Source organism: Pyrgilauda ruficollis, unplaced genomic scaffold, assembly GCF_017590135.1.
Source record: "Pyrgilauda ruficollis isolate IOZ18807 unplaced genomic scaffold, ASM1759013v1 scaffold72, whole genome shotgun sequence".
Lineage (NCBI taxonomy): Eukaryota > Metazoa > Chordata > Aves > Passeriformes > Passeridae > Pyrgilauda > Pyrgilauda ruficollis.
This window is the reverse complement of record NW_024529044.1, coordinates 814,246-835,225: the sequence shown is the minus strand read 5'-3', so window position 1 is coordinate 835,225 and position 20,980 is coordinate 814,246. Positions and strand designations below refer to the sequence as shown.

Here is a 20,980-nt window from a genome sequence, read left to right as displayed (position 1 = left end):
GTGTCACGGCTGATATTTAAAAATGCTCCCCAGAGGCTTTAAATAAGATATTTCAATTCCACGGAGCTGTCAGGAGGGGCTGCAGACGCCAGGAGTAATGGGCCCGCTCTCCTTGCCGTGTCCTCGTTAATAAATCACACCGTGACTCCCGAGCACATCCATGGATGGATGGCTGGACGGACACACAGCAGCAGAGGGACACGTGTGTCCCCAAACAGAGCCGTGTCCTCGCTGCCGTGTCTCCTCCAGACCCTCACTCCAGGACAATGCAAAGCCACCAGAGCTGGCACAGCCCAAGGGACCCAAAGCGGGTCACAGGGAGCACCTTCAGCACAGCCCTGGCAGCACGGTGTCCCCGCAGGCAGGACACCTCCCTGGGCACAGAGAGCCGTGTCCCCAACCCAGGACACTCCAGCAGATCCAATTAAGGGGGCCTGGTCCCCACACACGGGAGCTGGAGTAGTTATTGAAGCAGCAGCACTTGCACACACACCTCAGCAGCTGAAAATAGCCCGGAGAAAGGAAATCAATTCCCGGCACAGCCCAGCCCGCAGTCATCAACCAAACCAGCACAGACTTTGTTCTCTCTGCTCGCCTTCCACCGAGGCTTTTATCCAAGAGCGCTCGGATTCGATTTCCTTCCCCCGTCAAGCCTGGCTGGGAGGGGACGGGAATTGATTTCACCCCCAATGTCACCCTTCTGTCACCCCTCACAGGGGACGTACCGCAGGCAGGAGGGGTGGATGCCACCCCACCTCCTAGTTTGTGCCACAGCTTCGTGGCCAGGAGTTCCAGGGCCATTGTTCCACGCGAGGAAGGAGCTCCTCCAGCTGGGACCGCTCCCGGTGCCCCGGTCGGTGCCCTTGTCCGTTTGTCCGCCCGCCCCCGCTCCACCGGGACCGAGGTGAAGCTGGCCCGACTCCCGGCGCAGTCCTCGCTGCTGACTCCGCTGTTCCAGGGGTTTGTTTGGCTTCTCTGTGAGGACGGAGCTTGACAGGGCCCGGTCCGTGGGGAGCAGCGAGCACTGACCCCCCTGCCCCGGCAGGAAGCGGCTGCGTCCCGCTCAGCCCGGGGTCAGGAGGGGGCTCCGCGGGCAGGAGCCCCGAGCCGGGGGAGCGCCGGGTCTGCAGCAGCAGCTTTGGCACCGGATCTGTCTGACAGATGGATGGCTGCACGCTGGGAATGACAACCTGTCCGTCCATCCATCCATCCATCCATCCATCCGTCCGTCCATCCATCATCCATCCCTGGTCCCTCGGGCGGGCACAGCAGCGTGCCCGGCTCCTCGCCGTGCCACCCCGCAGCGCTGCTGCCGTCGCTCCGGCACAGCCGTGCCCAGCCCCGGCTGCTGCCGTGGCTCTGCTCTTGTGGGGTTGCTGAGGCGCGTGGGGCTGACGCTGCCGAATTATTCTTAGATTGAGGGGGTGGAGAAGGGCCGGGAAAAGCAGCAGCCAAAGGATTTGATCCATCAAATTGAAAGCCAGAAGAGCGCAGAAATCTGTGAGGTTCTTCCAATGCCGCCCAGTAACAGCAACAGCTGGATCGGATTTGGGATGGAAGCACACTGGCATAGTCCCCTTTGATTAATATCCTGTATAACGACTAATTAATTCTGGAGGGGACGCGTGTTTGAATAGTTACTCTGGGATAATGAAATGTCAAGTGAGCATTAAAACACACTTAGCAGAGGTTTAACGACTCGAAGCATCCGAGCAGTGTCCCGGCCCCTGCTCCGGGCCAGCGCTCGATGAGGCTGTGAGCCCCCCCTGGAGCTCCATCAGCCCCGCTTAACTGGGCTATTGGATCTCAATTAGCTCCCGACTGGAGCGGATTCTCTTTGGATCCACGTGGCCGTTGCCTCTCCTCCTGCCCGGAGTGTTTTCCCTCGGCCGTGGGAATTGGCAGCCCCGTAAATCGCTGCCTCAATTGGCCCTGCCAGAACAATGAGCCATTTAATAATTAATGCCCGTGTATTAATCAGCCTCCTTCCTGCAGAGCAGGGACGGAGCAAGCCTCCATCCGTGTTGTGGCATCCGGAGGGCTTTGGTGCATTGCTAAGCACGAGCTTGGCCACCTCCCAGCTCTGGTGGCATCTCCTGCTCTGGCAGTCCCCTGTCCTCTCCACCGTGGCTCCTCTAGGATCCCAGCAGGGAGATTCCCTCTGCTGCCACCCCAGCACATTCCTCCTGCCAGCCCTGACACTGCTGTGGTTCACTGGCACCACTGCCCTGTGCCCACAGCTCCTCGTGCCAACGTTCAAGTGTCCCCGAAGTTCCAAACAAGGCACAGAGACAGGCAGGAGCCTCCCCAGCACAAGCATTCCCAGGAAAAACCACCCCCCATGCTGCCCACACCCCTCACCAGCCCTCCTGGGGCTTTGCCACCTGTGGTGGCGCCAAAGGTGACACCAAAGGTGACACAGGCCAGGCTGGAGCCACATTAACCAGGAAAGCCCTGATTGAGCTCCTACCCAGCCAGGATGCAACCCTTCCAATGTTCTTCATCTGCCATTAATAAACTCATTGCATGGTAATTAGCTCCCCAAGGCAGAGGGATGGGCTTCACACCTGGCAAAGAGTTGGGCCCAGCAGAGCAGGGATGAGCTCCCAGAGAGCAGCAGCATGGGCTGAGATCCCAGCAGGAATCCAGGGGTGATCCATCCTGTTTGCCCCGGGTCTGGGGTTTTCAGAGGCTCCTGGCTCCATATTTTACATAATGTGGGAACAAACTCTGGGCATCAAACATTTGGGATCCTCACCGGGCCACAAAGCACATCAGAGTCCTGTGTGTGCAGCCAGTTGTGTCCCTGCACCCCTGGGGGACACCCCAAAACAGCCCAGGGAGGAGCAGGGCTTGAAAGAGCCCCAAATCTGCCCCAGATCTCGATGAGCCCACACAGAAGGGCTCCTGGGAGGAGAAAGAGGTGGATCAGAGCTGGAAAACCCACCCCAGGGCTGGCATGGGATGGCACGGGGAGGCTCAGCTGTGCCAGCCCTGCTTGGCAGAGGGGAGCTGGGGCAAAGCCAGCCGGAGCTGGAGATGGAATTGCACTGTTCCAAGCTCCAGCAAAGGGGACCTGGGCTCCAGAGAGGAGGCAGGGAATCCTTCAGTAGCTGCTGGACTCCTGCACCAGCTGTGGAGGCCATGAGGAGAGGCACGAGGGCTGATTCAGGAGCCAGAAGATTCATCTCTACGGATGGGAGTCTGTCCAGAGGTAATCTATGTGTAAGGTAATTTCCAAAGGCAGCAGGACTCGATGCAGCCCTTAATAGGACAATCTCATGTGATAAATTACCAGCCCCAACTAATCTGCATGTTAAATTTCTTGTACGAGAAATAAATATCCTCAATTCACCAGAGGAGCGCTTTCCTTCCGAGGATTTCATTAAAGACATCAAGCTGCCTGATTTGCATGTTGTGATTCCTCACAGGAGAGCCCGGCACTGGAGAGATCCTGGAGGCAAAACCAGAGCTGGGCCTGGACAGCAGGGCCAGGGCACCCGAGCGTGTGGGCACCTATTACAAACCAAGGGCGATTCTGATGTGGGTGAGGGAGAGAGAATGATGCATCTGACTCCAACTTATCAGAAGGCTAATTAATTACTTTATTATACTATACTATATACATTTTATCTAAACTGAATCTGCCAAGCACTCACTCTGCACATAATTGCACAGAACTGCACTCACCTCCTGGCTCTCCCGTGACTGTCTCATGACAGTCTGACACACACACACACTTTCTTGGCCCTAATAGGCCAAGGAAACAAAACATTTTCACTTTGGACAAACAACCTCCATATTGCATTCTACTTCGGTACAACACAGGCACAGCAAGTGGTAAGAATTGTGTTTTCCCTTTCTCTGATGTTCAGAGAGTGTGAATCTCAGAAATATTCCTGGGAAGAATTGTGCCTCACTTTTCTCTATGAAGAGAATGTGGCACCCAGCCTGCTGTCACCTCATGGGCACCAGAGGGGTGTCCCTGTGGGGCCTCCAGCAGGGGAGGCAGCAGGGATTCTGTGGGAAAACGTCCTCGTGCACCCCATGCCAGCAGCAGGGAATGGAGGAAAGGGAAGGCAGCTGGTCCCTGCTCCCATCCCACCCACCAGGAACGTTCCTGGGATCACCGGTCCGTGGGCACACACACAGCCAGGCTGATCCCTGAGCCCCCCACAGTCCCACGGATGCTCCCAAGGGAGGATGGCTCCACACACACAGACACATGCACAGACACAGGCACACACACAGACACATGCACACACACACACACAGACAGACACACACACAGACACACAGACAGACACACAGACAGACACACACACAGACACACACAGACACATGCACACACAGAGCACACAGACACATGCACGCACACACACACACACACACACAGAGCCAGGCTGCTGCTCAGTCCCTCGGGGGTCCCTCATCCTGCTCCATCCCCCAGCATCCTCCTGAGGAAAGCCAGCTCTGCATGCTCCTGGAACCAAGCTGGGATGCTCCATCCCCAGGGATGAGCCCGTGGTCACACACAGAGCCAGGCTGGTGCCCAATCCCCCACAGCCCCAGGGGTGGCTCCAGGGGGAGACGGCTCCACAAGCACACAGCCCCGGGCTGCTCCCACTCCTTCTGGAGTCCCTCATGGCACCCAATCCCCTGGGATGCTCCTCGGGGAGCCTGGCTCCAGATGCTCAGAGAGCTCCCGCCGCGCTCCCAGGGATGCTCCCGAGGGATCAGCTCCACGCACAGGCACCGCCGAGCCCTGCCCGGCCTGGGGACAGGGACAAGCCCAGCCCCTTGCCCACCTGGCCCTCGGAGAACGCAAAGAGCCGCTCCGGTGGCGGCGGAACCGCTGCGGGAAGGAAAGGGCGGTCGCCATGGAAACGCTGCCAAACTGGGAGAGCGGCTCCTTCCCTGGAAACGCGGCGTGAGCTCCTCCGACCACCGCGGGCACCGAGCGGGGCGGCTCCAGGGGGGCGAGGGGACAGCGAGCCCCTGCACACAGCCCCCCAGATGGGAAATGCACGAGTGCCACTGCAGCCGGAGGGATGCCCTGCTCAGGAGAGCATCTGGGGAGCAGCAGCGAGGATGATGAGGGTGGAATGCTTGGAGGCACAGCCCTGGCTGGGAACCACGAGGTGAAGCCACTAAGCCCGGCTGGGAATCATGAGTGATGCCACCGAGGCCAGCCAGTCCCTGGGCACAGCCCCCACGGCACGATGTCCTCTCCAAAGCCTTCCTCACGGGCACAGCCGGGCTCTGGGGAATGTGCTCCTGTCCCTGGACTGACGGACACACGGCAGCACCGAGCTGGGAGGGACTGGTGCACCCCAAACCCAGAGCCAGCCCCGGCCCTACATGGCCAAGAGCATCCCTGAGCCTCCCTGGCCATCAGCACCAGTCCTCCCCTCTCCAAGGATTACTCTGTTTCTAAACTCGTTAACTTTTAATTACAACCTTCCCACTGCCTGAGCGGGCTGGCTCCGTGCCACCGACAGCTCTATTAAAATTCAATTTCTGCCCATCATAACTAATTTTGGTCCTTCTCCTTCTCACCAGCAGCCTCCAGTGCCAGGCACGACAGCCAAGCCCTCATCTCCACACTCCAAATCCCCACGGAGCCGCGGGCAGAGCCAAGGGAGGCTGGCAGGTTCCAGGGGAGCCCAGCAGGGATTTGGGATTTGCACGGTGCCTGCTCTGCTCCGTTGTTTAGGTTTGTTTGGGTTTTCCCCACGTGTTTGTTTGGTTGGTTTCTCGCTTCCATCCTTAATCCTTTCTGCCTGGATGCTGGAGCTGGGGGCTGAGGGCTCCAGGGGAGGGGAGTCACCTTGGAGCAGGGGTGCAAGGATGCATGGATTCAGGGATGCGGGAATGCAGGGATGCATGGATTCAGGGATGCAGGCATGCATAGATTCAGGGATGCGGGAATGCAGGGATGTATGGATTCAGGGATGCATGGATTCAGGGATGCGGGAATTGAGGGATTCAGGGATGCAGGAATGCAGGGGATGTGGGATTCAGAAATGCAGGGATGCAAGGATGCATGGATTCAGGGATACAGGAATGCACAAATTGCAGGGATGCATGGATTCAGGGATTCAGGGATGCAGGAATGCCTGGATTCAGATATGCAGGGATGTGGAGCTGACTGGCATCCCGAAGCACAGGCACCACTGCTGGGCCCTTTCCTACTGAAGGGTGAACTGAGGCACGAATCAAACCCTGGAGAAACTCAGGAAAAGGAGGCAGAATGCCCATTCTGGGTTTGGAGGTGACCCCCAGGCACTCTAACCCACTTCCAGGGCAGAACAGGGCCCGGGATCGAGACCTGACTCTTTTCCCCTGCCTGGGAAAGAGCTGCACCCCTGACAGGAGAGAGCCGTGGGAATTGTGGGGCTCAACAGGTCTCTGAACTTCCACACCATGACAAGGGACAAGGGACAAGGGTGTCCCACAGTCCCCCCAGCCAGGGACTCAGGGCACTGCAGAGCTGCAGCCACCATGGCTCAGGAGGGGACAGTCCCCAAGGAGGGCCTGGGCTCCAGGATCCCAGCAGGGCACAGACGTCACCCAGCCGCTCTCTCTGCATTCCCGGCATCCCGGAGTAGCCCCGTGTTACCACAGCAACACGAAACCTTTGGATTCGATGCCTGGAAAGGGGGAACGGCTTGTCTCAACCTGAATTATTGATTAAAACAGAGAGGATGACACACACACTCAGAGGAGATGGCAAGAGGTGCCCGCCTCGATTTAAAGGCCATCTCCAAGGGGCCGGAGTCGCTCTGTGCCAGGATCAGTTGGCACACTGGGCTGGAGCTGGGCACTCTCCCACGCCAGCCTGCCTTGCTCCCAGGGAGCCCCGGGGGCTGTGATCCACAGCCCGGTGTTGAGGTGTTAATCCGCTTGTGCAAACACCTCCTCCCCGCTGTTGACCTGCTTAAAGTCCCGTTTGCTCTGCAAACAGAGCCACAGCTCCAGGGCTGCCAAGCGCTGCCTCTGTGCCGCCTCCCAGGATGGCAGGCCTGGCACTGGCACCTGCCAGGGACCAGCATGACAGGCAGGATTTGCCACGGATGCTTGGGAAGACTCAGAATCCAGAGTCACTGAGGCTGGAAAAGACCTCCAAGGTCATCGTGTCCCAGCTGTGCCCAATCCCCACCTTGTCCCCAGCCCAGAGCTCTGAGTGCCACCCCCAGATTTCCTCCAGGGATGGGCACTCCCAGCCTCTCTGGGCAGCCCCTGCTGGTGCCTGACTGCCCTTTCCAGACTCACCGGTACTCCAGGGAGAACTTGGTGAGCTCCTGGCTGTTGTGCAGCCACTTGAACTCCAGGGGCCAGCTGCCCTCGGCCATGCAGGTCAGCACCAGCCGGTTCCCCTCCAGGTGCACCTGGCTCCGCACCGGCTCCGTCTTGAAGTATGGGGAGACATCATCTGAGGAGAGAGGAGGGACAGGGATCAGGGGCCACATCCCACCAGCCCCATGGAGCACTCAGCACTGCTGCCCTGCCCCTGGCAGGCCACAGAACACAATGATCCTTAAGGTCTTTTCCAACCCAAAGCATTCCATGATTCTGTCGGCATCACCCAGCAGCCACCTCCCCGCCCCAGCCAGGCCACCCAGCCCCCTTCCCTGTCCCTTGTCCCTCCCTGAACCATTCCAGCAGCCCATCCACAAGGGCTCAGCCTGCTGCAGGTTTATCTAAGCTGCTGCTTTGCTTTATTCCCGGTTGCCTTTGTAGCATCTCGGAGCTTTTAACTCGGGGGGTGAAGGGGCGGAGGGGCTGCGAGCCGAGCGAGGCAGAACCACTTACTCCTCTCCTGTTTTATTTGCTAAGTAAAACTATAAATCGAACCACACAGCTCCATTTTCTGCTTAACAAATGGAAGCCCTTTTACTTCAAAGGCACATTCATATTCCCCAGCAGCTTTCAAGTGCACGTTCAATCACAGCTCTGGGTTTTTTCTTTGGGGTAGGGCTTTGCTTTCTTGTCTGCTCGAGCTGAATTCCTGCCGTAGATCCCTGTGAGCAGCACCAAGGCCCACCACCATGGGGTGTGACAGGAATTTGTGGGAGCCAGAGACACCCGGAGATACCCCCAGAGCTGCACTGGGGGTCCCTCTCCTCAGTCCTGGCTCCTGCACACCCACATGGAAATGCCCAGTGGATTTACACCATCCCGCCTGGCAAAGGGCAGGGCACGGTGGTGCTGGATGCCAGGACAGTCATTAGGAAGGGGAGGAGCAGCTTGCGGCTCGTTAATTTAATCTTCTTCTCTGACCTTCAGCAGCACCAGCTGGAAGGGGCAGCCCTCACTCCTCCTGGTGTCCCTGCCTCAAATCCAGGATGGATTCAGGCATTGGGGCATCAGGACACAGCAGCCCAGCCCATCCCGAGTTGCACAGGGGCAGAGTGGTGCCCATGGCAGCTCGGTGCCCTGGCTGTGGGTTTGGCACCACTGCTGTGAGCCCGACCCATGGCCCTGCTGTTCCCTGGCCTGGGGAGCTCAGGGCAGCCCTGCCACCCTCAGGGTGCCCCAGGATTGGGGACACAGGTGGCACAGGGCTCATAGGAATGTCCCAGAGCAGGATCTGTGTCACCTGTGCACGCCACATGTCCCCACCACGGCAGAGCTTGACCTGCAAGGCCGGGGCATCGCCCACGCCACCCTGGAGACTTTGGGATTATGGCAGTGCCCAGATGGGGACGTGGCACAGCCAGATGGCAGATCTGGATCCAAACACCTCCTGCATGAAACCAGCAAATGAGCCATGCCCCAGACTGGCACCCACTGGGCACGACGCAGCTGCAGGGAGCATCCAAGCATGGCACAACGGGCTGGTCCCCAGGGAATGCTGATCCCCAGGGAATTCCGATCCCTCAGGACCCCCAGGCTGTGCTGCCAGGGCCCAGCTGAGCACTCTGAGGGCACAGTGGGACTGAGACTTGGCATGCCCAGTGCACCCAGCCAGCAGCCAGTGCCTGGGAGGCTCCTGGGAGGTGTCCTGGAGGTGCTTGGGAAGTGTTTGGGACCAGGGTGCTGCTGGTGCACCTTCCCCTGGGCCCGCCTGCCGTTTGCATCCATCCTAATTTGATTTTAAGCAGCTAAGGCTCATCACGCTTTGAAGCGCCCGAGCCATCTGTTCTGCATTAAGGGGTGAAAAACGGCGCAGAGGAGGAGAGGCGGCTCCTAATTCCACTCGGATCGTTCCGTGGTGATCCAAGGGCACAGCGCCCGGCCCGGCCCGGCCCCTCCCGTGCCCCCAGAAAGGCAAACCCAGCCCAAGCACGGCAGGGGACAGCGGGGGTGGGGGTCCTGCGGGTCCCCTGTGAGGGGTGAAGGTGGCACCGAGCTCGAGTGGAATCCTCCTCATCCTCCTGGGAGCCCAACCCAGTGCCAGGGGGGCTGGAGGAGAGGAGGGATCCCGGGAGGGGAAGGTGGCTCGTTAATTCCAGGTCTCCAGAGAGGCCTCCAGGGACAAGATCAGGTGTTCCTGGTGTTCCCAGGGGTGCCCACACCAGCTCTTGGAGGGGAGAAGAGTGGGGGGCCCCAGTGCTGAGCAGGGCTGTCCTCACCACCAACCCCTTCTGCAGCCCCCCAGCCTCAGTTTCCCTCTCCAGCTGCACCAGCCATCTCAGCTCTGCTCTCTGGGGACACCACCACCCCTGGCAGGCCCTGGCTCCACCAAATCCAAGTTAATGGAGCTCTCACCATGCCACCACGGAGCTGGCACGGACCGGAGCTGCCATTCCCCCGGCCCCGGGCCCGGGGGGTGGTTCCCGCTGGATGACAGCCACGTCCCCCCAAACGAAGGGTCATTACTGCTCATTCCGCCTCTCCCCCATCTGTTGTGACTGTTTACACTCCGCTTGCTAATTAGAGGCTAATTAGTTGGTGCAGAAATTCATCACTTTCCAAACACAGGCGGCAGCGAGGGGCGTCACCGGGAACATCTGCACATCTGCCGGCGGCACGGGACACTGCGCAGTTCCTGAGCCACCCCCTGCCACGCCAGCAGCGTCCCCTCCACAAAGAAAGGTGCCACCAAACCCCTCTGTCCCCGTCCTGCCCTCGGGGCTGACCGAGCTGCCGGCGGTGACGCATGGGATTCCAAGGGCTGGCAGCCGGGAAAGGGGACAGGGACAGGGACGGGGACAGTCCCGGCTCTCTCCCTCCCCTGCCCATGACAATCTAATGCCAGGCCCTGGCACGGCGCTAATCCCGCCTAATGGGATCGCAGTCCTGGCCCCTGCGCTTTAGTTACATCAGGGCCGGCGGGGCTTTAGAGCCGGAGCGGGCGCGGATGTAGGGCAGGGCTCCCGAAAGAGCCCTAATGGATCCTAATTCCCGGCCCTAATGGGAGAGCTGGGCACTAAGCTCCCCTCTCTCGGCCTTCAAATCCCTCCTGATGGGAAGGGACGGGGAATTTTAAGCCGGGAGGAATCCCGGAATGGTGCCAAGGGCACGGCTCTGCCTGGCAGCTGCTGCCAGGGGGGCAGTGGGGACAGAGGGTGCAGCCCCCTCCTGATCCCTCTCAGAGCCAAGATGGGGATGGGGGCAGGAGATCTAATTCCTCGGGTCCTCCCGAAGCACCAGCGGTTTGTGGGACAGCCAGGTCCCCTCCTGCCTGGTGCCACCATCCAGAGGACAAGACAGTCCCCATGCCTGCTTGTGTTCAGTCCCTCTTAGGGACAGGGGTGACATCCAGTGCCTCCCCTGCCCAGTTCACCCACTGCAAGGTGACCAGCCCATTCCTGCTGATCACCATGATCCAGGAATCCCAACAGAGCCGATGCCCACCAGGAGCTGGGGGATGTCCTGAGCCCAGCCCACCTTCACCTGCGGGCTCCAGGTACCCAGCAGAGCCCAGCCAACACCAGGGACCAGCACCTGCCTCAGGGAAAACAGCTCCATCCTCCTGCTCCTTCCCAACAACCCTTCTTTGGTCCCACCAGGATGCGGCGCTGGAAGTGCCCGCTGCACTGCCCACACCCCACCTGGACCACAGAGAGGGGACAGAGCCATGTCCCTGCTGCCCCCACAGCTTCCCAGGCCCCCCCCAGGGCATCACCACCCAAAAAGGAGCATGGCAGCCTGGAAAGGAGGATGCCAACCCAGCAAGGAAGGTGCCAACCCTCCAGGAGCGGTGGCACAGCCACCTGGCACTGCCACCAAGCAGCTCCCACCACGGCCCCCCCTGCACGGGGAGATGGAGCTAAATCTCTTCGGCATCAGGCTCTCGCTGGCTCCGCAGCACGAAGAGATTAAAAAACAATAAAGAGAAAGCGAAACCCTCCGCTATAATTACCAGCCTTTAGCCGCCAGCGGAGGCAGGAGGGAGGGAGGCAAGGAAAAAGGGGGAAAAAGAAACAGAGGAGAAGAAGAAATCCACTAAAATTTTAATAGGAACCACTGCATTTAATTTAACGACACATTTTTTCAATTACCAGAATAATTGTTTTATTCATAAAACGAGTTTCAATAAGAGGGTAATTTTCCTTTGTTTTTATTATTCATTTGTGGAACATATTCGCCGTGCGCTTCCCCGGCGCCGCCGCAGCCGTGCCACAGCTGGGGGGGCTGGGCAGGGGGGAACGCCACCCACGGCCCCCAAAAACAGCACCCATGGGGACCAGAGTGTCCCGAGCACCTCGCTGGGGTCACAGCCTCGCGTGGCACAAGGAGAGCTGGCCCCAGGGGATCCTTCATGGCCATCCAAGGGGTGACAGGGATGTGGTGGCCTTGGGGACAAGTGAATCCCTGCCCACACAGCCACCCCACCCCTTGGCTATGTCCCATTCCCACCTTGTCAGGTGCCAGGTGAGGTGGGGAAGCATCAATCTCCCAGTGGATGCTGCTAAAGCCACCAGGTCAATTCAATGGCCCTTGTGTCCCCAAGGGCACGGAGCCACCGCCACGCCCGAGGTGCTCCCGGTGTCCCCAGGCCAGTCCCTCCCGGGGTCCTCGGTGGCAGGTGGCAGGTGCAGGGGGATTGGAGGCTCTCTCCAGCGCTGCCAGAGCCATTAGTATTCCTGAGACACGGCTCCATCCCCTTAATAAAAAGCAAACACGGAATTGAAATGCCGAGCGCCGCCGGCACCTGGGGAGCCGCGGAGCGCGACGGTGCTGCCAGGCGGGGACCGAGGGGACAAGGCCCCGGCTGGAAGTGCCAAAGATGAAGCCAAGGATGAGTCAGCGTGGTTTGGGAACCTTGGCTGAGCCCTGCTCGCCTCCTCCCAACACCTGGGCAGGTGCAGAGCAACCTGAGCCACACCCTGCGGCCTCCAAGGGGATGCCAGCAGGGCAGGACAGCTCCATCCTCCTCACGCCAGCACCACCACAGCCAAAATCACAGAGCCAGCCAAAGCCTGAGTGGTTTGGGTTGGGGAAGTCCTTAGAATCCATCCAGTTCTATCTCTGCCATGGCAGGGACAGCTTCCACTATCCCAGGGTACTCCAAGCCCTGTTCACTGCAGGAGCATCTCACGGCAGCTACATCCCTCCAACAGCAGAGCCCAGAGCCGTTCCAGGTGTTGTGCCTATCCTGCCCGTGACAGGGAAGAGCTGGGAGGCTCCAAGGCTGGCACCCGGTGCCCTCCAGCCGTCTGCCACCAGCACGTGCCCTGCGGTGACCTTGCTGCCAGAACACACCCTCTGCTCTGGTGCCTCTCCGAGCTGCCCGGCTGCTCACGGCTCCGGGAGCTGCTGCTCTGCCGTGGGGAAGGGGCACGGGCAGCACGAGGGGCTGCTGGCCATGGGCACACTGTCCCTGGCTCAGGTCACAGCTGTCCCAGCTGGAGACGGGCAGCTCATCTCCATCCAGCCCCCGTGTACTTGTGCAGCTGCTTTGGCAGCTCCCTGACACAAGAAAAAGGATTTTTGGGTCGGGGGTAGCTCTGGGGCTGTGGGGACACCTCCCATAAAGGGTGCAAGGATGTGTGCCCAGGAGCCCAGGAGGGCTGGCAAAGGAGGGGAGCTGGAGCTGGCCTCACCTCCCCAGAGAGGAGCTGGGCTGAGCCCAGAGCTCCAGCACTGCTGGGCCGCTCCCTGCGCTCCCTCAGAGGGGATTTGGGGTTCCCTACATGCCCTAAACCGATTGCTGAGGTGTGGTAACTGGATTAAGGGGGAGGCTGAGGGAGAGGCAGACCTGGAGGAGCTGCTCAGCAGAGCATGGCTCCCGCCCGTGTGACACCGCAGGATTTGCAGAGCTGCAGCTTAAACTGATTTCCTTCCCCTAAGCCTTTGGAAAGGTGAAGCTGCAGGAGGGGCGTGGGCTCTGCCCCCTCCTCACCCCATAAAAATCCCGCAGGGCCCTGGTATGGGCTGGCAGAGGGATCATGTCCTCACAGTGACCCCTCAGCCACCCACGTCCTCACACAGGCAGCGGCTCACATCCCCACGTTGGTCCCCACAGCCAGCCCTGCCTGTGATGCTGGGTGACATCCCACAGCCATCCCAACCCGTGACACTGGGTCACATCCCACAGCCATCCCAACCCGTGACACTGGGTCACATCCCACAGCCAGCCCTGCTCATGGCACTGGGTCACATCCCACAGTCTCCCTGCCCGTGGCACTGGGTCATATCCCATGGCCACCCCTGCCTGTGACACTGGCAGTGAGACCTCCAGGTGACCCCGCAGCTCCTCAGGGAGCAGCACAGTGACCCCAAACCCCCGCAGGGCCCTCAGCACCCAGCAGCCGCCCGTGGTGATAATCCCCGCTGGCAGCAGCCACCGCTCGGAGCTCTCGGTGACATCCTGGTGGCTGATCCGAGCTGACCACTGCAGGGCACGGCCACGGCCTCAGCACCCCCTCCCTGGCAGCAGCCAGCGCTGCCCAGATCCTCCCCACAGCCCTGTCCTGGACACAGGTGACACCAGTGGGGACCACGCAGTCCCTGCCTGGGGGTGCAGGAGCAGCCCCCGAGCGATGCCCCCGGCGCTGTCCTCTCCTCCTGTGGTCCCCAGCGTGGCACTGGTGTCACCTGCGGGCTGCACGGCAGTTCTGCCGGTGTCATCCCTCATCCATCTCTGCTGGAGATCTGTCCTGGCACTTCCTGTCCCAGGGTGGGGGTAGAGGCTGCGGGGGGTGATTCCTGGAGCTGGCAGTGCTCAGGAAAACCCAGGCAGAGACCAGGAGCCCCAAGCCCAGCCAAGGTGGCCCTGGCAAGTGGAACGTGGCCAGATCTGTCCTGGCACTGGCAGCAAGAGCCCCCTGCTCTCAGTGGCTCTGAATGGAGCTGGCAATGCCCACCCGGACCATGGCAGCCCCCAGGACAAATGGATGGATGGATGGATGGATGGATGGATGGATGGATGGATGGATGGATGGATGTCCTCCTCCCTCGCTGCATCCCACCAGGCCAAGCCAGTGGGACACCCCGACCACGCTGCCATCTCCCCTTCCTCCTCCCACATCTGTCTCCAGGCCCATACTTATTTATTTATTTGTTAATTAACTGCTGTTTCCATAACAAACGCTCCAGCTTCTCCCAGCCTCCAACAGCCCTGGGGCTGGATTGTTAACTAGGATTTTAATTTGTTAATTAAAAGCAGGATGGCTCCATAACAAGCTCCTCTTCCACAGCCGGGGCTCTTGGCGGGCTCAGGGGGCCATGGGCAGCCTCACCATGCCCAGGTGAGCCCCTCCAGGGATGGGGCTTGAGGGGAGGGGCTCCCCCAGGACCAGGGGTGCTGGAAAACTGCTCAGGATCTCCCTTCTCCCAGCAGCAGTGCTGGAGATGAAACCTCCTTCCCCTGCAGTCTCATCCTGGCAATCCTTTCCCCAACACCTCAGCACCCATGTCCCCGGCCATCAGAGGTCCCAAAACCCTCCTCTGCCTGCTGCAGCAGAGCCAGGGCCATGCCAGCATCATCCCCTCAGGCGTCCCATGGACCAGAGCCCGGGACAGCCCTCAGTCCCCATCCCTGTGGCACTGGGGACACAGCCAGGTGGATAAGGTAAGGCTTGAACTGCTCCCACAGCCAAAGGAGAAACATCAGCCTGGCCGGGAAACAGGGATTTATTCAGCCCCACGGCTGGGAACAGAGGGGGCTGTGTGCCTGCCCATCCGTGCCGCTGGAAAAACCAACATTTCCCTCCCGGGAAACCCCAAACAGTCACACACACACACACACACACACACACACGGCCGCCTTGTGCCTGCCCAGCCCCGAGCCCGGGGGGTGACAAGAAGAGCTTTGTGCTCCGAGGCACCGGGCAGCCCCCGCCGACCCCGCAGTGCGATCCCAATCCTGGCCCCGGGGCAAGGAGCTCCAAACCCAAACGCGTGGAGATGCCAGGAGCTGGAAGGGACAAGGGGCAGGAGCCCACCCAGCCCAGGGGGGACAAGGGACAGGAGCCCACCCAGCTGAGAGGGGACAAGGGGAAGGAGCCCACCCAGCTGAGAGGGGACAAGGGGAAGGAGCCCACCCAGCTGAGAGGGGACAAGGGGCAGGAGCCCACCCAGCTGAGAGGGGACAAGGGGAAGGAGCCCACCCAGCCCAGGAGGGACAAGGGACAGGAGCCCCCCCAGCCCAGGGGACACCCCCAGGGCTGCCCTGCTGCGGGTGGCACGGACAGACATTGTCCTGTCAAGCCTGTCCCCCCACAGGACACAGCCCCGTCCCCACCGGGGCAAGGAGCTCCAAACCCAAACGCGTGGAGATGCCAGGAGCTGGAAGGGACAAGGGGCAGGAGCCCACCCAGCTGAGAGGGGACAAGGGGAAGGAGCCCACCCAGCCCAGGAGGGACAAGGAACAGGAGCCCACCCAGCCCAGGGGACACCCCCAGGGCTGCCCTGCTGCGGGTGGCACGGACAGACATTGTCCTGTCAAGCCTGTCCCCCCACAGGACACAGCCCCGTCCCCAGCTGGGGAAGTTGAAGGAGCTCCAGGCTCTGGACAAAAGTCCTTCCTTCCCCAGCAAACTCCTTCCGACGGCAGAATCCCTCCGAAGCCCGCGATTACGCAGCTCAGCCGTATCTGGGTCACTGCTGTGAGTCACGGACACCCGGAGAGTGACTCAACGCTATTAGAGGGGCCGGATCCTGCGGCTGATTTTCCTGGGAGAGGCTCTAAAACACGGAGGAAGGGAAGGATGGACGGACATCACCTCCAGACCCCCTCCAGTAGCCGGACGCTGCCCGAGCAGGAGAGGGGTCAAAGTGCATCCCCCGTCCTGCGCTTCAGCCTTTCCCAGCCGAGCCCGGAGTTTCCCTACACAGATTTGGCAGGAACAGCTCCACACGCAGCTGCCAAGCGAGGCGGAGGTCCCAAAATCCCGGACCTTGTCCCCAGTCACCCACCCCACGGAGTGACACACAAGGCCGGGGCTGGGTTTGGCCCATGGAACGCGCTGAGTGCATCCTCGAGGAATTCCTGGAAGGACAGCACAGCCCTGCGCTGCGAAACTCCGGGCTCACAGCGGCCGTGAAGGGCTGGGAAAGCAAAGCAGCCACAGGCCTTGCCCTGCGGGAGCCACAGCAGCACCCGAGATGTCCGTCCTGCCAGGGACACCCGTGTCCCACCCCCCCCTGCCCCGCAGGATGCTCAGCAGACAGACAGACAGACACACAACAGCCGCTTCCCAGACTGGCCCCGAGAATCCCAAGGAGGCGGCGTCGCCCATCCCAAAAAACGGCGGGGGAAGAAAAACAGAGGAGAGAAACCACAAGAAAAACCCCGCTCAGCCCTTCCCAGGGCACTGACGCAATCGAGTCGCCAGCCCCGCGGGATGGAAAATGCTCTGCCAGCTGCCCCTGCCCGTGCCAGGCGGGATGAAGGCGCTGGTGGCCGGAGTCCCCCTCCCGCGGCACGGCCCCGAGCCAGCGGGCCCCGAGCACTGGCCCATTCACTGGGGTGTTGCCCAGACTTTCTTTTTCCTAAGTATTAATTAGTCGTTGCATTGCTCACTTGAAATAGAAATAGCTGTAGCATGACGGCGAACATGAGCTTTTTTTCCAAAGCTTTCCCTTCCCAGACAGCCCTGTTGGCGGGGTGGGGGAGGGACAGGCAGCCTGGCATTCCCCCCCGGACAGCCCTGAATTTCCAGGGCAGCGCAGCAAACTCTGGTCATCGCATTTATTCACACACTTGTGGCTCTCCCAGCCAGAGGGGCTTTTCCAGCCAACGCCGCGCCAGCGATTCCAGCCTGACGTGAAGCTTATGGGGAGAAGCCAAGCGAGCGAGACTCCCCCGGCGCCCCCGGGCGAGGGCTCCGGCAGCTCCGTGCCCTGCTCCCCGCACGCCTCTTGCTTCTACCGCCCTGCACAGCCCCGCTGCTCTCCAGGAAAACGGAGACAAGGAGGCGATGAAGGCACTCATCCTCTCCCTCCCCGCCGGGGCCGGCTGCCGAGCGCTTCCAGGTGCTCAGCCGGCGGGGAGGGCTCTCCCAAGGGCGGCAGAGCTCGGAGTGAAACATCCCACCCTAATGAGTTGATTTTATTAGCTTGCGAACGCATTGAGAACTCATTATCAAAATAAACATCAGTTCACTCCACCGAGCACGGCACCGCGCGCCCCGGCAGCGCCGCAGCTGCGGCCGCGCGTGGCTCCCGCCCCGGGACACCCCGCGGGCCCCCGGCACCGACCGGGGGGGCCAGGGCAGAGCTGCCCACCCTGCCAAACCCCTTCGTGCCACGGGCTTCGCTTCTCCCTTTCACTGAGGTTCCAGGTGCTCGCTGGGGCGGGAGAGCTCCGAGCTCCTGCCGCTCCAACAGCTCCCGTGGGAGCTGCTCGGTGCTGGAAGCGGCACCGAGAAGCCCCCACGCCACCCCGGGCTCTCCAGCACCCCCAGGAGCCTGTGCGGAAGGTCCCCCCGGGGACAGCCAGGGCAGAGGACAGCGCCGAGCCCTGGGCAGGGCTGCGGTGGGACGCGGGGCACAGCGGGAGCATTGTCCGGCTCGGCAGGACGCGCTCCCTTTGGAAGCAGCAGCTAATCCCATTTCATCCCCCGTCACGGCCATCAGCTGTTTTTCAGGCATGCAGGAGGCGGGGTGATGAAACCAGAGCTATTGTGTCTGCCGGTCCCAACCCCCTCCATCCATCCATCCATCCATCCATCCATCCATCCATCCATCCATCCATCCCTCCCATCCCCACCCTGGGCCCAGAGCCGGCATTGTGCCCACATCCGGCTCCATCCCCACCCAGCCCTCCATGGACTGCAAGGAGCTGGGGATGCCAGGTCCATGCAGGACCCATCACCTCCCTCCGAGCTCTGAACCTGACTCCTGATAAGCCCAGGCAAGGAGGAAGAGGAGGAGGAGGAGGAGAAGCACTGAGTGTCCCACCCTGCAGAGACCCGGGGGGCAGCCACCCATGGCACCCAGCGCTTGATTGCTCCCTGCAGGGGGACACGGGCTCCTGGAAGGAGCACAAATGTCCCTATAAACCCCCAGCACTGCCCAGCCCGTGCCCCAGGTTCCTGTCAAAGAGCTGGGACGTGCTGCGGGGTGGCCCTGCAGGGTGGGGACAGAGGGACAGGTGCCTGCAGCCATCCCGGGAAGAACTCCATCCCTGCAGCAGGAACAGGGAGCACGTGTGTCCCCAGCCTCACTCTTGCCCTGGGGAAATGCCCTCTGGATCCAGCAATTCCCAGTTAAGGGAATTTGGACCCAGCATTTCTCTTCATGAAGCTGAAGGAGTCCCACCACTGGGGGTCCACAGCTCATGGCCACCCTCAACAGTCCTCCCACGTTACATGTCCCCATTCCACACAAGGGCCACCGCTCCAAGCTGCGGGCAGCAGGACCTTGCCAGGCACTGTAACCCCTCCCAGCTTTGTAAACCCCAATGCCCCAGAGAAACCCCTCCAGGGCCCAGTGATCCCACAGAAGGATCCCCATCCCACTCCCTGCCCTGGCAGGACCTCGGTGCTGCCGGGTACGGAGCTGGGAGGGCTCAAGGTTACAGCCGAGGACTCGTGGGCTGTGGGCTCACCCAGCAGTGCAGAAAGCAATTAGCTACCAGGGCTAAAATTAGCTCAGCGGCTTCTTCTGCTAATGGTCAAAGTCATCAAGGCTTCCCTGCACCCGGGGCTTCCTCATGGACAGGGAGAGAGGACAGGAGCCAAAGGATCAGCTCACGTGTGCCCGGGTCCCCTTCCCGCTGTACCCAGTGCCACCAGGCTGCAGGACAGCAGCCAGCCCCATTGTCCCCTTCCCACTGTCCCCACCACCACTCCTGCCCTGTGCCTCAGTTTCCCTGCGCTGCCCAGGCTGGAGGGAAGCTCCTGGAATGCTCAGGAGCTGCTGCATGTCAGGGTGGGTGGTGGGGACAATGAGGGCTGGCAGGAAGGGAGGGTGGTTCAGCACAGGGGACTCCAGCATTCCTGGAATGGCCACCGTGCCATCCCTGCGGCCAGCCCGGATGCCCAGCTGCTGGCACGCAGCAGCAGCTGATCCTGGGGCCTTCAGAGAGTCATGGAATGGGCTGGGTTGGAAGGGGCTTAAAGCTCTTCTCGTCCCATCCCTGCCATGGCAGGGACACCTTCCACAGACCAGGTTCCTCCAAGCCCTGTCCAAGCTGGCCTTGGTCCCTTTGCCTAGCCCGTGGTGGTGACACTGATCCACACAGGAAGGTGACACCCCGGAGCATCCACAGCGTCCCCAGGGATGGCCCTGCTCGAGCCCCCACGCCCCAAGTCTCCATTCCTGGGGGCCCCATCAGAGCAGAGAGACAAAGGGGGCTGGGGACCAGCTGCAGCCCGGGAATGTCCCCTGCCCTCGGCCCCCGTTCCCAGGGATCAGGTTTCCCAGTTCCCAGGCAACCCGAGCCCGGCATGGCTTTCCAGGCAGGCATTCCTGCACCCCCGGGGCTGGGGGCGAGGGGTGGGTGGGGCGGGGGCCACCAAGGGGGCCACTGCCTGCCCGGGGCACAGGCAGGTGCTGGGAGTCAGGCTGGAGAGAGGGGCTGCAAGGTGAGGGGGGCAGGGCACAGCCCCAAAGCTGGGAGTAGGGGTGGGAAATGAACCCCAAGAGCCAGTCCCCAAACCCACAGAAGGTGCTGAGGGCAGTGCCCATGCCAGTGGCATCACCAGCATGCCCGGGGTGTGAGGGATGCCAAGGGGGCGGTAGGGATGCCAAGCATGGCCAGCACAGCAGGGAGCTGCTGCCAGCACATTCCTGCCTGCTGTGATAGGAACACATCCTGAGGCTGAATCCATCCCCATGGATGGGGGAAACCCCAGCTCAGAGCAGCAGCCATGGGGATGAGGATGGTCCCTGGCATCACCAGCACAGCTGAGTGGTCCTGGCACCATGTCCTTTCCAGCAGCTCCGTGCCACACTCCACTGCACCGGCAGAGAAGCTCCCAGGACACCCCAGTGTCCCCCACCCTGAGCCACCCCAGCTCCCCAGGGCTGCTGGATCCCCTCGGCTGCTTTGGAAGCCCAAGGCCCAGTGCCACAAGGGACCAGTGGAGCCACCAGCCCTGGCACAAGCGCGGGCATCGCGGGGGCTCAGCTCGCCCTTCGTTAGCACAATCACATCACCACTGACAGCAGCATATTTCTCCCCGGCCGTTTCTCACCCAGCCACACGCCAGCCACTCGTTAACGAGCTTGGGGCAGTAACATGGGCTCAGAGGGGAGGGCACCCTCCACCACCCACCCACCCACCCAGCGGGTTCTGCTCCCACATGGTGCTGCCCCACGAGGCCATTTCACCCCAGGCACTGCCTGTGCTGCTGCTGCAACCAACACATCCCAAACCAGCTTGTGTAGGGCCTACAGTGATGTGAGTGTGGCTGGAGCTCATCCCCAGGCAGAAACCAGCCACAGGCACAGGCTGGGGACAAGGACACAGCTCGTGGAGCGGCAGAGGCACAGAGGCAGGGTCACCCCTCGTCACAGCACCGCCAGCCTCCCTCCTCGCGGTTTAATTATCAGCGCTTTCCCAGGTTCTCAAGCAGCCAAGCATCCTCCTGCTCCCTCCTTGCCGCTCTCCTCGAGCTCCTGCCTGTGCTCCCGCTGA

The 20,980-nt window shown here is 61.3% G+C and overlaps 1 protein-coding gene across 1 annotated transcript in view; it reads right to left on the bottom strand.

Moving 5' to 3' along the window:
• The window catches only part of SDK2 (sidekick cell adhesion molecule 2), a 44,762-nt gene that overhangs the window by 20,170 nt on the left and 3,612 nt on the right, over window positions 1-20,980 (bottom strand). Inside the window, exon 2 of the mRNA XM_041485845.1 lies at window positions 7,276-7,435. Within this exon, the coding sequence (XP_041341779.1) occupies window positions 7,276-7,435 (160 nt within the window). The remainder of the gene's footprint in view (window positions 1-7,275; window positions 7,436-20,980) is intronic.